This window comes from Oenanthe melanoleuca, chromosome 5 (assembly GCF_029582105.1).
Source record: "Oenanthe melanoleuca isolate GR-GAL-2019-014 chromosome 5, OMel1.0, whole genome shotgun sequence".
Taxonomy (NCBI): Eukaryota; Metazoa; Chordata; class Aves; order Passeriformes; family Muscicapidae; genus Oenanthe; species Oenanthe melanoleuca.
The window spans coordinates 31,941,082-31,958,888 of record NC_079339.1 but is presented as its reverse complement, the minus strand read 5'-3'; the positions used below and the strand labels follow the sequence as shown (position 1 = coordinate 31,958,888).

At 33.5% G+C, this 17,807-nt stretch overlaps 1 protein-coding gene across 4 annotated transcripts in view; it reads left to right on the top strand.

Moving 5' to 3' along the window:
* CDIN1 (CDAN1 interacting nuclease 1) overlaps window positions 1-17,807 on the top strand; it is a 138,323-nt gene that overhangs the window by 50,202 nt on the left and 70,314 nt on the right. For all 4 annotated transcript variants that reach the window (XM_056492667.1, XM_056492665.1, XM_056492664.1 and 1 more), the window contains 5 exons: window positions 2,386-2,465; window positions 2,819-2,868; window positions 5,409-5,476; window positions 10,453-10,518; window positions 12,829-12,934. In XM_056492667.1, the coding sequence (XP_056348642.1) occupies window positions 2,386-2,465; window positions 2,819-2,868; window positions 5,409-5,476; window positions 10,453-10,518; window positions 12,829-12,934 (370 nt within the window). The remainder of the gene's footprint in view (window positions 1-2,385; window positions 2,466-2,818; window positions 2,869-5,408; window positions 5,477-10,452; window positions 10,519-12,828; window positions 12,935-17,807) is intronic.

Genomic DNA, 17,807 nt, shown 5'->3' with positions numbered 1-17,807 from the left:
CTTGAAAAAGAGGAGCAGATGACCTGCTTTTGTGTAAATATTCATCAGTGTCATCTTACTTTTGATTAAGTAAAGAAGAGAACTGTGCAACAATAGTGTTTCAATAAACTTTATTTTCTGACTGGCATTATTGTTCACATAAAAACCTTAGCACTTCTATGCATTTCAGTTTCTATACAGTCAGCCTTGTTGGGCTGCTGCCACTGCAGTAACTGGCTTTCTTAAAACACTAATTATCTTAGCTGCATAGGTAATGCAAAGTTAATTATGTGTGGGGTGAATTTTTTTCAATTTTGCAGGACACTACATAAGCAGGTAATGTTTATATAAGAAAAAAAAGATGATATATTCAAAGCTAGTATAGGAATCAGTTCTGTTTTGATGCCTTTTGTGTTAGAAGCATAGTTTAACAACTTGTAGAACCAATGTGACATCAGCCTAATATAAAATTCAGTATGTGAATTCATTATTACTCTGATAGAGGTAAAGAACAGAATATCTGGTAACCAGGATTGAGAAAGTGAAGTTGACAGTCTCAGAAATAGAGGAAATTTATTTTGCATCTGTAGCTCATTACTCAAAATAGTGTCCAGTTAAACATTTTCCAAATGCAAATCTATGTTGTTTTTCTGGAGTTTGATTAGTCATAAAAATACTTAATTTTTCATAATCAAATCATAATGTCTAGATCAGTAGCCCTTCAAAGCAGTGAATTCTCTTACACTCTTCATTATTTTACCATTCTGTCAGCATTTCTATTGGTAAACTGTTACTTGTATATTATTCCTACCAAGTGAAAAATGGTTATTGTTTTACTTTTTAGTGTTAGTAATGTAAATATGCACGCCACCTTTTGTTTCACCTTTTCAAAGCTTTTATGCTAAAAGTGAAAGATAAGATAAAATGCCTATTATTCCTAGTATTAAGTTATAAATGTAACATTTATTTAATATGAGAGTAGATGTGATGTTGCATGTTTCTTCTGGATGTGTTTTAGCTTAGTGGAAATAAATAATTGTCTTTAAAAATATTTGCACAAACTTTTGCTCCTGCCTGTGATGATAGCTCTTTGTAGCTCTTGCAAAGACTTTAAATTCATTCAGGATCTTATATTTCTTTGCCCCGTGTGGTATAGTTTTCTAAATAAATTATGTTCTTGCAAATGCTACGTTCACCTGAATGTGGTGCTTTTAAGAAGTAACTTGGGGAGTAGATTATAATGGCAGTCTCTTTACTTTCAGCTTACACATCTATTAATATACAGCAGCATTACTAATTATATGGCAGATCCTTTGTGTCACAGGTTCCATCAGTCCTTTGCAGTGTCACCTCAGTCTTTTGATTCAGTTACTGAAGACCATGACAAAGCTTTGGCTCTGAGTTGGGGCAAAGTAGATAAAGAACAAGAAAAGAGCAGTTTTAAATTTTGTTTACAGGATTGAAGCCCAAACAGATTAAGGGAATTATTCTGAAGTCACACAGGAAATCTTTGGCAAAGTGGGGAACCTTGCTGGTTGCAAATCTGATCTACACTTAAGGATTCAATGGTGTAAATACACCAGCAGCTGAGCTCCATCAGAGGTTGTTCCCAGGACAGAGGCAGCATGTGCAGTGTTAACTTTTCTCTGAGAAATTTTAAAATTAAATATTTGCTCTTTTTAGAAGCTATTTTTCTAGAATAAGGTCTTTCCACTACTATTAGTAATTAACTGGTATTTGCACTAACCAGACTAAACACATGGAGAGAAAACAATGCCAAGGATTTCAAAGACTGTATTTGAAAATAAAGATATCTCCTGTTTTATGTTACATTTTCATTCTAGTATCAATATCAGTGAGTAAAAAAATGATAGGTGCTAAAATTAACTTATTTCTTTTTACTTACATTTGAACATTTCAAAAAAGCAGAGAAAGCCTCTTCCCAGCTCTTAAATACACTCAGAAAAATGTGTCAACACTGAGTAAGTAAATACTTGAATTTGAAAACTAATGAATTGGAAGCATGAAGTCCTTAAAAAGGTTTTTAAAGGCTGTTTTGAATTTTTACATATTTTCTTCCTAAAGTTCCAGTAGGATATGAAGATTATTTTGAGTTACACTTATTATATACTAAGCAGTTTCCTTAGAGTCTGTATGATGTATCTAAAGCACAAACTGTCCAGTGGAACTAAGTCAGTAGGGGCCTGCTTTCACCTTGGGCTGATAAAATCCGTTAGTGTTTTAAGACTTTTGAGTTAATTGTATCAGAACGGGTAAGTAGTAATGAACTTGTAATTTTGTATTTGCTGGATGGATAATTTTCAAAATTATTAATATATATTTTTTATTATTAATGAAGTGTAAGCTAACAGGGTTTTTGTATGTTTTTTATTTATATTTCTCTAGCCTCCAAAACTCTTATAAGTAGCATGCTACGGGACCCTTCTCAGATTCCAGATGGAGTGCTAGCAAATCAAGTCTATCAGGTATTAATCACACTTGTTTTGTTTGGTTTGGGGTTTTTTCCTGTGGCAATTCTGTTATCTGCCTAGAAGAGTAAAAGATTTTAAACCTCATTTAATTACTGTCATCATAAACTATCAGTGAGGTCAGAGTGCACTATAAATGGCAGTGCAATATTTGTGAGGGGAGCATTTCACTTTTTAATAGCTCGCTTTTATAGTGAATAAAAGCATGCAGTTTTTGTTTTCTGTGATTAAATCTGAACTGCATCTGATAGCCTTTTTGAGGAAAAGTAATTACTGTTTTTAAGATACTCTTTAACTATAATGGTTTTGTAGTTGCCCATCAGTATACTACTTCTCTTATTTGTCTGCAGTGTACTGTGAATGACTGTTGTTATGGACCACTGGTGGACTGCATCAAACAGTATCCTTTCCCATAAAATTTTAGGTGCACAATTGATGAGCTTAGTCTGTGTGGAAGAGATGTGTCTAGCTTTAACCTGACATAAAGTTCTGCTTCACAAAACACGTTTCATACTCCTCTTTTTTACGTTCAGTCAGCTAGAGGGTCACTGCAGAGCTTTCTCTTAACTAACAAAAATCAGATGGACCATGGGAAGATGTCATTTTGCTGGTTACACGTTCATATGCCTGATTGAATCTCTTTGGTTTTGATTAGTTGAAATGCGTATCTGTTTTTTTCTTTAGAGGAAGTGGCCATGTTTTGAGTGGTGGAGTTGGACTAGATGATCTCTGGAGATACCTTCAAATCTCAGCTATTCTATTATTAAATTAATAAGTTTCATAGATAGTGTTCAACATTGTGGCTTTGCTTTGTTACAAATATGAGTTTTATCTGAAATGTTTTCATGCGCAATTCAGGTGTGATTGACTGATTAGTATTTTTCAACTCCTATCTGACATTCCAGTGCAGTTCTTTTATTTTGTTTTCTTCTTAAAGGAGGTTATACTAGCTGTAGTTAAAAACCCTTATAAATCTTGAATTTTCAGTGTTTGGTGGGGTTTTTTTTGTAGTGTTGAAATAGTTAGTTAGAGAGCCATACACTGTGTACACTGAGGGAACTCCACATGGCACTGAGTGTTCCAGACTAAGATTAGAATTTGGTAGGAATGATCACTAAGAACCCAAACCTATTTTAATAAAGTCCTGCAGGAGCAACTCTTCTGTTGCAGTCTGCAGTCAAACAAAAAATTTCAAAATCATGGCCTGCTATCACTGAACAGACTAGTAAGTCAGTTCTCTCCCAAGTCCTAGAGAATCCTTGCATGAATCTCTGCATGCAGTTTGGGGGAAGATCTTGGTTTCACTGTACTAGGTGCAGGATAGGAAAGCTACAGTGATGTTTAGTTATGCATGAAAAACAGTACTTCTGGTAGGTGTGATACATGTGGCTGTCACTCCTTAAATATACTTTCTTTCCACTAGAAACACTTGTGTCTACCACAGCCTCAGCCCTACCCTCATTAACTTTTACAGCAGCAGGATAGTGTTGTAATTATCTTTGTATTTTGTGCTTTTAATTGTAATTTTAAATATTCATTGAGATTATTTTCATGATTAAACAAAGTGGATTAACCTAGTAAGCCACACATTTTAAATAGTTGTTGATCACTAGTTTTCATATCCAGAATTTTAAGATTAATATTTTTGAGATGAGCAATCTGGCTGTAGTCTTATGGGAGTGCCATGTTTAAAAGGAAAAAAAGACACGTATGTAGAATTATGAACCATTTTTAAGACTTATTTGCTTGCAGTCTACAAAAGACTTTTATGTCCTCTTCAGATACTGACTCAAAAAGTTGTTGAATATGCAGTGACATCAGAGTAATGAGGAGTTTTTCAATTCCATTTTGGTACAGAAAAGTTTAATACTAAACTGTGAGTGCATTACTGCAAGTATGTTGCTGAATTAGATGTTAATTTTGAGGTGCATAAAATAGTTAAAAATCAATTTGAAGTTAAGGTTTTAAAAGCATAATGTCTACTGAAGGATTGCATATTGATTTTAAATATAACTATCTAATTGTATATGCATGGACCAAAGTATGAAGTCAACCTCTTTGTAAATGCCAAGAGGCTATTTTTCAGTAATAGTTCAGCTGCTTACGGGAAACTAGGCTGCTAGATTGCATGAGTAGAAAATGGCTTGTGAGGTTATTTACAAGTTTTGCCCCATGGTCATTGCCATACATCAATAACAGGTATTATTATAGACTAAGTGTTTTTGCTTATGGTGCATTGTAAATTCTGTTTGCAGTATTTTTCTTACCTTTTTGCCATTCTTCACTTGTCCCCTTTGTTCTGAAATTGCAATTAGAGTTTAACATAATGCATAGTTTCAATTGATATAAGCTGTACATACATATATTCATATACATATGAAATGATTCCATAGAATTATTTTTTGTTGTTGAGTATGAAGTGTTCATATAAGTTAAGTAATTAACTGTAAAGTAAGGTGATCTGTAGTTTAAGAAGTTACTTTAAACAGAATTTGGAGTTTATTGCTTTTAACATAAGATCTGTTATCATATTGTTCCATAGGATTCTTCTTAAAAGCCTCCTGAATAGAACTGTTGACCTCCAGGAGGATGCATTAAAATATTTAATATGGTGACGTTTTTGCACATTTTGCATGGAATGACACATTGGATCAACAGGCTGTCAGTGAAGTGAAAAAGACTTCACTGTAAAATATGATTTCATCCTTCCATGACATTAGTTCATACTTCTGAAACATCAATTAAAATGGTTTTTTACAGTAAGATGTTTCAGATGGATGGATGCTTCTAAAAATCCTTGTAAGATTTCCAAAACTGATCACTTCTGTAACATAGATGAAGGCAAATAAATTTTATTATTATTTATTCTATCTATGATGTTTTTTATGAAGTTGCTTCTTTTTCAAAGTAATCTTTAATTTCTTAACCTGAAGCTATCAGTGCTGTTGGGCATGAGCACGAAGTCTTGCTGCGAGAAATGCTTTTGGAAAAAAATCTCTCTTTCATTGGTAAGAATCTGTAGTAGATGCTAGCCAGTGAATTCTTAACTTCAGAGATGTTGGTAACTGTTTACCTAGGGCAAAATTCAGCCCAAATTCCCCTATATTAGGTAGTAAAGGAAGAGTAAAATATGATTGATGCTATATATGTTATTTTTTATTGATTTAGAACTGAGCAGGAACTCAGTTACCTAATACCCTATATATAGAGCACATGCACAGGCTTGCAATTAATATTTTATAGAATAAGTAGCTGAAAAAAATGCTTTAATATCTGCTGCTGTATTACTTTTGGTGTCATGAGATATTAGCTATAATCCAGACCTTATGAGATTTAGGAAGAAGCATATGAAATATTAGCTTCAAAATGCTTTATGTATTAAAGAAGGGCTAGAAGATTCACTCATTTACCTTGCTGTGCAGCTTCTGCTGAATTTTTGCCCTCTGCTTCCCAATCAATGCAATTACTCTTTTTTACACTCCCTATTTTTAAAGTTATTTTAAGGATTAATTAGTTAGGAAGTTACTTTCATTTCTTTTGTCTAGCCTGCAGTGTGTTTCTTATTTACATGAGTCCCATTAAAACAAAGATTAAAGTATGCATTTTCTAAATGTGATAGTAAACAATGACTTCTTAAATCTTTGATTTCTTATGTGATGAGATGACAGTGGAGTGAAATGCCCTCTTCTGTTAATGGTTGAGCATTGTACTAAAGTGGGATTCACACATTTTTCTGGGTTTACCTGGAGCTGTGATGTCTCCAGAAGCTATGTCTGGCTAAGATTTTGGAAACTTTAAACAAATTTAAGAAGTTAGAAAGTTACTAAGCTTTTTAAGTGATTTGTCCATTTGATTAAGGAACAGAATAAGTACGCTCTTTTATTTTGGAGAAAAGTGAAAAAAAGGACAGGATTAACTATTACATACAAGCTTGCAGATGACACTGCAAAACTAAGAGGCAGATTTTCTTATTTGCCTGTTAGAGCATAGATACAGGTGATAGGCTTAAGCTGTAATTCCAGAGATGATGGTGGTAAGTTAAAATACCAAACAGTTCTGGGAACAATAAATATAAAACAAACTGCCAGGAGAGGTTGTGGAATCACCTTCAATGAAAAATTCAAGGCTAGATTTGTCGTTCGCCTATCAAAGCTGGTAATGAAATCAATTCTGTTGTGATACAAGAAAACTAAGAATCACTAAGGGATCCTCAGCACAACAATTACAGTTTTATTTGGCTTGTGTAAACTTAAGCAGTATAAAAATCACATTTAAATTTTAGTGTTTTATGACTTTGGATAAGCATCAATTTTGTCTTTAGAAATTAGCTCCAAGAAATTTGTGCTATCAAATTAAAACGTCTAGAATGGGTTAACTTGTTAGAATGTGAAGATAGAAATGAGAGAGCTTAATTTGTTGTTCAAATTTTACATATAGTGAAGTATTGTTTAGTCATGATCTAACATATGTTAAGATTTGTGTTTATTTTGTCAGTGATCCTGTATGTATTTCAGATTCTAGATATGTTTGGGGTTTGGAGTATTCGTAAAAAAAACTTTCTCTAAGTATCTGCAAGATGAATGCTACCAAGTCCCTTGCAATACAACCTTTCCTTTCTGAAAAACTAGTTCCAAAACTGCTTGAAGAAAACACCAGAAAAACAGTAGAGATGCCAGTATTTCCCATAGGCCCTCAAATTCAGGCTTTGTTGCATAATCATTCCTCCTTTGTTGTTCTTCATTCCTGTTTTGAAAATGGCTTATGATTTACATGGCTTATGGCTTGTAATTCCATTACTTTTTAACATGTTTTGAAGAAACAGAAATTTTGCAGTTCCCATAGTGTGCTATTCAGATATACTGTTCTTCAAGAATAGTCTGAGGGTTTGTATCAAATGTGTTCACCTGGGCAACAGTATAGGAGAGGAAAGTACAGTCAAAGGATGCAGTGAATATGAAGTGCCTCAGTAAAATCTTAGATCATGAAGCAGCTTTTCAGGTTCTGGACAGAATTTGTCTGTTTGTAGAGCAGTAGGCTTTCAAAGCCTATAGATCAGCACCTTCAGATTCACCCTGGAATTGACTGGAAACCTATACACACTAGTGGAGGTTACATTTTATTAATCCACTGTTCATGAGAAGTGCTTCATATGCCATGTCCTCTTCAGAAAAAGCACAGCTCTCAAGTCTTTAATCTGAGACTAAAGTGATCAGTAGAAGCATTTTATCAAAATGAGCTTACTGCTTCACATGCTGTACTGAAATGCCAGGAGTTTCTAGGTTCAGTATAGGATTGGTTTTTTTTTCTTTACCATTAATACGTTAGGAAAGCTTTTAGATATATGGAGAGGTACTGAGCTTTATCCTCCTTTGGTTCCCACCAGTGGATATAAATCATGAAATCTGATCAGTGTTTTCTGCTGCAATCTTAAGTTTGCAGTTGTAGCTCATTCATGCACCAGCAGAATAGGGCTAGTGTAAGAACAATGATGTGTTAAATGGTTCTGACTGAGTGTGACATTATGGTAAAGATGAAGCTGCAGTTTTGTTGAAAATCTAAATTAATGGGGTATCTGTTGACAAACTACTTATTAGGGCTGTTTCCACATAATTTCCAAACCTGAGGATTTATAAATGTAACTGTCAAAACTGCTGTGGGCTGACTTTCAAGCAGTTACTGAATTATTTTCTTAATCCATGCTAGGGTTGAAAGATCTTTTGAGGTACAGAATGCTGCCTCTTTAGTTTCTGAACCAATGTGAAACATACCTGAAAAGCTAGAACTTCTTTTTAATGGTGTTGTGGTTTAAAACAAAAATTTTATGGTGATTATGAGGAGTTTTGGTAATTATTTCTTCCCCAGAGTTATAAAGCTCCAAAACACTTGGAGAAATAGTAATGCAAAGTTCTCTTTCTGCACATGATAAATACATCAATAACAAACATGGTTTTTAATATGTTTTCCAATGTTAATCACAGTACAGAATGCTAGGAGAAACCACATGAAGAAGTTCAGAACCACATTTAAAACAAAAAGCATGTTCTTTTTCAAGACATGAATTAGTATTAAAAGATTTTGAGAGTAATCAGACACCCTTGAAAAAAGAATCTCTTGCAGAATATTAAAAGTAATGCCAATATAGATTCCAGTTCAGAGACCTGCCACGTTGACCCTATTGAAACGTGTTTACATCTGTTTTGTTTTATTTAAGGTGCATTTCCTGTTTGATGTGAAAAAAAAGACTGACCTTTCCATTGCTAATGCTCTTAAATGAACAAAATTTCAGACTTTCTATCCTAGATTATTTTAAAGAATGAAGAGCAGGTTGCAGTTAACTAGATTTGGATAAAATTGTTTTGTTGGTTTTTTTTTAAATAAGGATTAAAAGATTACATAGAAGATAATTAATTTTTATGTTATGGCATAAAACTTTCCATTCAGAGGTTCTGTTAAATTAGAGCATTCTCGATCTTAACATCATTTATCTGTATACATGACCATCTAAGTTTCAAAAAATAGTCAAAAACCAATTCTATCTCCAAATTCTAGAAATGCTTTTCATTACTTTATAATGTGATATAATGAAGTGTCACATTGCAAAGACTTCTATTTACAGTGTAGGCTGTTTATAGTGAAGAAATGCTCTAAAAATCTAAAAAAAAATATAATACCACTCAAAAAGAATAGACAGCTATTGCTGTTTACACTGACGTGAATGTTCAGCTTTCCAAATTTACTTCTATCCTACTTTCAGATTTAGTTTACTACAGAAAATACTTCAGACTTATATTCTTCAATGAAAAACAGTGGGAGAATTTGATTTTGGCAATTTTACAATATTTTGATTTCTAAGTTAGTACATTTTTCTTGTCATTAAAATGTTACTTGGACTCAAACTGCTGACCTTTCAGGATTTGCACAAAGTATTCAAAAACTGAGTTCTGAACATTGGCCATGAAACTACTGTCCTAACCTGATAAATGGATTGGAAATAAGCTACCCAACAGTGAGAATGGACCATTAATTTTAATCAAAGGTGATGTAGAAAGGCGAATGGGATGCATGACAATGTCAACAGCCCAGTAGGTGTTAAGGGGCTACACAGCCTTACTTGTTACTAGGTAGTGCCATTAGTTGAGCTTGGGTGAAGACAGAAAGCCATGCCTGGAATTGAATGACCAGGTCACTCCAAATTCTAATGGAGAAATGGTGTTTCAGAAATACCAATGTGATGGTATCAGAAATCAAGGACAATAGTTTAAAAATATTAAGGGCTGGTGTGGGCTTCTTTTCCTTTCTTTTTTTTTTTCCCTTTTTTTTTAAAAGGAGCATCTTTTGCCTTTTGTCTTGTTCACTCATTAGTTTTTTCTTGACATATTCAGTTCTAATATTTGTAAGCAATAAAGTTGTAGACGTAATGTTAGCAGAATGTCTAAATCTTTTTATGTTTGCAGATTGGATGAATTCTACAGAATCCAGAATGCAAGAGAAACTAAAATTATGACTCTTCTTTACTTAAATAAATTTCTGGGAGAGAAGGATTTTCTTGCTCTTTTTTTTTTTTAATAACTTTATGCTAGCATTAAAAATAAAACCATGGCAGCAGCAACAGTATATCTACATTTGTGGTGTCGGTGGGATTAATCTTAACACATCTGAAGGAGGAGAGACTCTTCTTTCAATCAGTGAATATACCTCTTTATTTTGAATATTTGGAGGTTATAAAATACTGTATGACAGCTTGAATTAATGATGTTTATAATGAAGACATAAAAATGCAGGGATGACAAAGAAGCATTTTTATATCCATGCTTCAGGTTTTCTACAAAGGTTCATTTAATCTGACACAGCATTGCATGCATAAGAAAGATATGTATGACTGCATTAGTAATTCTTGCACTCTTATTTAGAATAAAATTAATTATGCTGCTGTCTACTTAATGGAATAGTTTTATAAACAGTAGTTCTTATTTTTTGTGTACAGCTGAAGATCAGCTTCGTGCAAAGGGTTATGACAAAACACCAGACTTTATTTTAGAAGTGCCAGTAGGTAAGTCTTTTGAAAGAATTTTATTATTTTGTATAGAAGTGCTCATGCTAAAATATTATGGCTTAAGTGAAGCATATTCTAGGATACTGCAAATAAGGCTCTTCAGGAGTTACCCAATAATTTTAAAAACTTCTAATTTGAGTCAAAGAGATTTGATCCTAAATAGTGTTACCCAATGTTTCTTCTTTAGTCTTTGCATGTTTTTATCTCATTATCAAAAAAAAGGAAAAAAAAACCCAGTAAAAAAAAAAATCTCCAAATCCCTGATCCCTCTAATGTATTCTACCCACTGCCCTTCTGAACTAAACTCTGAAGTAGTTATAATTGTCTTTTACTTTTAGACCAAATCAATTCATAGTCTTAAGAGTATTACATTACACCTATAGGTCATTGCATAAAGGTTTGTCATTGTGCAATTATTCTTTTGCCATCACTTTGCATCCAAATACAATTCTGCAGTTCTTTACTGTTTTTTAAAAGCCTGAATAGCAAGAAAGAATAAGGAAAAAAGTATAAAAGTAATTTTAAAGTTCATCTACCTTTTCTGGTATTGACAGCTCTTGAATATCAGCAAGGAGGGAGAATCCACAACCTTTCCATGTAACATGTGCCTATGCTCAGGCACCCACACAGTGAAAATGTGGTTGCTGGTATTCAGGTGGAAACTCTTGTGTTTAAGTTGGTACCCATTGTCTCTGTCCTGTTACTGGACACCACTGAGAAGTGACTGGCTCCCTCTTTAACTGCTCTTCAGAAAGTTATATACATTGGTAAGAATGCCCAGTAATGTGGACCATAATAAACACAGTACATACTTGGTGTATCCACTTTTATATTAGAAGCATGAGATGATATCTCACCTATTCAGGAGCCTGATCAAAAGGAAGCTAGAAAAGCAACTCTTTTTTAATATTTTAATCAGGAAACACCCAAAAGAATTCTTTTTGTAATATCAACCGTATTGGAAAGAAGGTTTAAAATAGTCTTAATTTGTTTGCATATATTTGTCTCAAATTCAAATAATAATAGTGCATTGCAACTTTCAAATTATTATAATCACTTTAGACTTACAAAAAATAATATTCTATTTGTCTGATCTGAACTCAAGTATAGCAGTCCTTGGATTTTTTTCTGTATGACTCAGTACATACCTAGGAAAGGCAAATGTTTGTTAGAAATAGCTTCTGAGTTGATTATACCTCAGCTGTTACATCTCCTGGGGTCTGTAGGTGTTGGGGAAGGATGTAGTAGTGTAGACCTACAGAAGTTAACTGGGTTTTACTGATAGCAGGGCAGTGGTGACACATAGAGCTTAGTGTGGTGACTTCATGAGTTATTTTCCCAGATTTGTTGAGTAATTTTGCAGTCTGTGGTTAGTCATGTGCTGCTATAGCCTCTCATAATCTTTCTGTATAGTGCTTCTGGGTTCACATGTTGTTTGAAAACCTCATTCCAAGTCAAATTTAGATTAAGGCATCATAGTTATGGATATTGTAGGTAATTCAAAGGCTGCATTTGTAAAGATCTTAACATTGATACCAAACACCTTTTTGGTGAAAGAATGGTCTCTTACAGTGATGCTCATGATTTCTTCTGCAAAATTATGTTGTCAACTTCAGAGAGGACATTCCTTTGTCAAAAAAATGATGATTTTATTAATATTAGTAGTTTGCTCCTGCAAGAAATTAGGAAAGACATGAACCAAAACAAATAGCAAAACATACAAAGAAACAGAAATTCAAAATCACATTTTTTTCACATAAGCCTTCTTACTCCTAACTTCTTTCTGATGAAGCATTACTGGTTTTACAAAAGAAAGGACGTTTCTTTTACAAAAGAAACTCATGTCCAGGATAAATTTCCTTCTCTTTATTATACCTTCCATTCTGGAATTGTGACAAGTATGTGTCATTAGCAGCTTAGCTAACTTTTTTTATCATTCAGCAGAAGTTTCTGATTTCTTACCTGACAGCTATCTTCCAGCAAAGTAAGGGTAGTAGAAGAATACAAGTGCTTCTTAGTCTAATCTCTTTTTATTTACATTCTGTTTGTATTAAAATAAATGCAGATATATGGAGCAGGGTGTAATTAAACTGAAATTCATGTGATTATCTGTTAAAAGTATTTTCTGATATGTTTTTTTAAATGCCCTATGTGCATATTTTAAAATAAATTTTAAAAACATGTAACTTGGTTGCAAGCATGAATTATGTGGTAGATTGTGGAGTAAATAGAATGTTCCCTAGTACAATCTTACAGGCTGTTGAGTGTTATTTTCAGAGTTCAGTTTATTTTCTGCTGTCATCCTAGCTGTGGAAGGACACATAATTCACTGGATTGAAAGCAAAGCCTCATTTGGTGATGAAAGTAGCCACCAAGCCTACTTGCAGGACCAGTTTTGGAGCTACTGGAACAGGTACATTTCTATTATTTTTCCTTACAGATAAATAGGACTTAATTTTTAAAAAAAAATGTTATTGGATAAAACATTACTGACTCTACGTGTTACTAATCTGTCATTTTGGATGTCATTAAATAACATTTCAGGTTGATGTGCTGAAATATTTATGAAAAATTGAGATCTTAATTGTTAACATGCAGAAAATATATATGGTGATTTTACAGTGATGCTAGATGACAGGATAAGTTATTTTGGAGCAGAAGTTATATGTCAATTATTTTAGTACCTGATTTAGAAGATTTAGCTATAATGTTTTGGAATACATGCAAGGTGACAAATTTGTTAAAAAGTCTTCACAGTCTAACCAAGTGAGGTTTAGTGTATGAAGGATAATATTGCTCATTGTCAGTGTAAGCAGGACAGTACTGTTTCACAGTGTTTTTTTAAATAAAGTATTTATTTTTAACATTATTTACATTTGAAGCAATAATTACAATTGTGTTCAAGTTGAAAATGTAGTAAGTAATTGCAGGATGAGGGAAAAAAGTTGTGCTAGACAGAATTTTGTGGCATGTTATGGTATTGGTGGAAAAATATTTTAAATATCGTGAAAATACTTCTGTTTTATTGTTCTGAAAGTCGTTATTGTTTATATTTATAAATCTTTCCATGGTACTAGACACCTCCTCACTGGAAGATTTTTTTTCTGGGAAAAAAGTACTGAACACAATGCTTCATCTTCAATTCCATTTTTCAATGTATTAAAACCCTGAGCACAATAGTGAGGCAAATTAAAGTTTAAAAACCTGATTTTTTTAAAAGCATAAATTTAGAAGTCTTCTCAGTGTCCACAAGAGGCCATCAGAGTGGTAGTGGAGAACATAGCACAAGAGTGCAAACATGCAACTAAAAGGGGATGTGTGCCAATATCACAGTCTATTGTGATGACAGTATTTCAGCTGAATGTGAAAATAACTAGCATTACCTTTGGAAATACCTTACAAGCAGGTTCAAAAGAAAGCAGCAGAGGAAGGGAAACAAAATCTTGATAATAACATCATCAAACTGTGGAATTATGCTCTGAAGCAACATTCTTGATTGATACAAAAAAGGTCCTGCACTTATTTGACAATCCCATAGCGCAGAGAATTGGAAAACTTGAATCAAAGTAATGGGAAACTTGGAAGGCTGTCAATTGTTGGATGAAGATATTATACTCTAGAAGAGTTGTAGAAAATAAATTAGTGAAACAATGAATATAAAACTTAGAAGGAAATTTGAGTATATACAATATCTAGGCAAATGGTGAGAATGGCAGGAAAGATGGTGATGCAAACGTGCTGAACTGCACATCAGTGTAAAGGAAATGGAGCAGCTGAGGCTGGGAGAAGACCATTAGATGTACTGGAATACTTTCTGAGTATAAAGGGTGTGTTTGAAGGCATCTGTTATGATATCAGAGCAGAATACCTCCAAGAAGTGAATTTTAAACAGATAACTTGAGTGTGAAAATACTAAGTTGAGATGTGGTGAAACTTGCATTGACAGGTAGAACGAAGACACTGATCCAGTTGTTGATTGTAATAAAATTGCCGTTGTAGTTTCTGTCTTTTTTTTTTCTTTTTTGCTCTGTAAAGTGTCTGTCTACATTTTAGTGTAAAACATGTGAGAATAGTGTCTACCATTTGCATCTGACATTTCCAAAGGAAACTTCTATTATGCTTTTATCAAGAAACCAAGTAGTTGCTAACTTCGTTTTAATTTTAACATGTACCAATTAATAATTCATCTTCAAAAATGGAATAACATTTCTTACTGAGCTATTAGTCAAGTATCTTTAATGTTGCAAAAGCTAGACTAGACTAGATATGTGGATCAATAAAACATTTTGGAAGTAGTTTTGAGATTTTTCCAAATCTGCTGTTATAGCTGTTCGTAATGGAAACAACTACAAAAATGGTTGATTCTTAAATATAGTGAATTTGCATTCATATAAAGGAAACTAGAACTCTCCATAGTAAGATTTGTTACACCCTAAATCCAAAATCTAGGTTAATTATGGAAATTTGGCAGATTTCTGTGGGGTTTTTTTAAAGAATAAATCCTGTTAGTTTTAATTTTGGTACTGCTTGGCCAAGCTGACAGAGCCACATCTTCTGAAATGAGTTCTGAGTTACTGTAGTTTCTAATATAATGACAGTTGGGTTAATGAACACATGTTGATAGATTAGGTTGCATGTAGGTTAGACAGTTAACTTTCATTGTTCTCTGGAACTATTTATATGAGAGGACACAGGTGTAGCTGCACAAACTATGAACCAATTTTGTATTATTTAATCAGTCTTTGCAGAGGTCTCTCAAGAGGGAACCAGTTTCTCAGTTAATTCACCACACCTTTGTGTATCCCTTCCACTTGAAAGAGAAATTATTTGGAGAACAAGCATGAGTTCACAATTGAGATGACACTCAAGCAATAGTTTAGTTTTTTAAACCTGACCCGTTGGTTGAACTTAAAGCAGAAATGAAATTCAAGAGAAAATCTGTATCACCTGTTAGATGTGGATAGAAACACAAGTCTAGATATTTTGAAAGGAATGAAAGTGAGAGGTTTTAGACCTTTTCCATTCAGCTTTTTTATTGCTTATCTAAAAATTGGGAGTCAAACTGGAAAAGTTTCTGTGGTCTTTTCTCACATGTCACAGATATAAGATGAATTCTATTCAGAATCTGACTGAAAGCTTTGAACATTGTTTGCTGTTATGTGTGTATTTCATTAAATCCTGTACTTTGTGCTAACTAAATCTGTGAGTGTCTTAAATTGGTCTGAACTGACAGGAAAGAAATGGCACTTTCTCATTTAACAGAACAGCTCCCTAGATGCAGTCAACCATGTCTGTTCACCTCAGTGCAGAAGAACACCTTTTTATTACTCTGAGTTCTGCAGGGACAGCTTAGCAAGGTTTTTTATGGCTCATACATCAATGGTATTGTTAAGCAATTTTCAATTGCAGTGGTGCACTGCAACCTCATCTTCAAATTAAACTTCACATTAAAAATGTACAAAGTGTACCTTGTCAGTGGATTTGCTCAGTTATAATTTAAGATATTTTTTTGATATTGAGATTTTTTTTCAATAATAAAGAAATAGGAAAAGCCAAGTTTGGTCTTGCATATTCCTAGACTGATTTTGCAGAGTTTGTTTTAGGAAAAAAAGCTATTTTATATTCTGGAAAAACTTCAGTATAAAGTGATTCATATACTTCCCTCAGTATGCTTGTTCCTCCAGAGCAGTGGCATCCACTGAGCAGGCTGTAGCTTGCACTGCCACTGAGTAAACACAAAAACTCCATGGACAAAATATAATTGCTTTGTGCACAAGTACTAGATACCACATTTTTCATTTTTCTCTGATCTACATTAGTGTATTTGTTATAACTATAAGAATAAAAGCTATTGAATAGCTAGGTGACCAAAGGTAACACTTTGAAAGCATGAGCAGCAAGTTATGCAGATTGCACTTTAAAATGGGGTCTATGAATATGTTTTAAATTATTTTACGGTTTAGATTAATGTTGATGTTTCTTTTTCTTTCCTCCATAATGTATAATTTTGTAAATTTTTTTAACTGAAATTAAGAATTGGAGTCCTAGTTGTAAAAGTGTTAGAGTTGACAGGCATGACTACTGTTTTCTAAGGTATACAGATCAGCAACACATGGTTCAAACAGCAATTAGTGGGTGTACTATCAGTGACTTGCTGTAAGATATGAACTCAAATACAGCAATTATCATTTTTCTGTCTTCTTCAAGCATGGCTAAGGCATATGTACAGTCTAGAATGTAATTTCTAGAGAGTCTCAGGAGATAGCGTGACGTCATTATTAGCTAAAGAGACTTTACTACATGTGAGGAAAACCATAGGAAAATGTCATATTTAACACTTATTAAACTAAAGGCAATTTCACAAAGTGAAAAAGAAACATTTCATCTTCTCTTTGAATAAAAAAGATAAGTCATCTCTGTACAAAATTCCTTCCACCATTTGTTTGTGTTTAGTCCTGTGCATCTGCTTTTTTGAAAGAATAAATAAAAGCAAGTTTTCCATATGTGTGTATGTAATCACACTTTTTGGAAGCCTAAATTCATGATTCAGTGTGTTGTTAATTCGTACATTATACTTGATCTTGAGACTTCAGTTCATAACTATAAGTCATAGTAAAATTCTTAAATTATCATAGAGGCACATCAATTAATAAAAGGGTATTTAATTCAGATAAGTGCAAATGGAAAGGATTGTATTTCACAACACAAACACAGATAATGTCTTCCTAGGTTTTTTGAGGAAAGTGTTGTATTCAAATTCATTTGCAGTTGACGGTAAGAATGATTTCTATGTGAGCAAAGTCTGAATCAGGAGGCATTGCAGGCATTTTTTGCTGTTCATCTCTTTAAATTGGTTTAACAGGTTACTGTGAAGACTGTTGAAGTACTAATTGTTGTCTGACTGTAGGTGGTAGGGGAAGAGGGAGATCTGTTGTGGATGTCTGTACTCTTAACCAGCTCAGTATTCTTCAGTTGCAGATGGTTTAAAAAATGTTTTGGTGAGTTGAAAACCATTGTAATGATTTGGAAGAAACCTTGAGAGTTACGTTTGTCAAGTGGCTGGGAAAACTGTTCATGCATACCCAGTATCCAAAGCAGCCGAAACATAAAGAACTGAAAGGTCATTCTTCTTCTTGCAGTGTGATGGTTTGTTGACATATTTTGACACACTGGTACAGTGCTGAAAGGTTTTGACCTTACTGCAACACTGAGGGACTTAGGGTTTGTAGCTATCTAATGCTTGTAGATTTTCACACATGCTGGGTTTTGCTGTGCTCCTTTTTCTA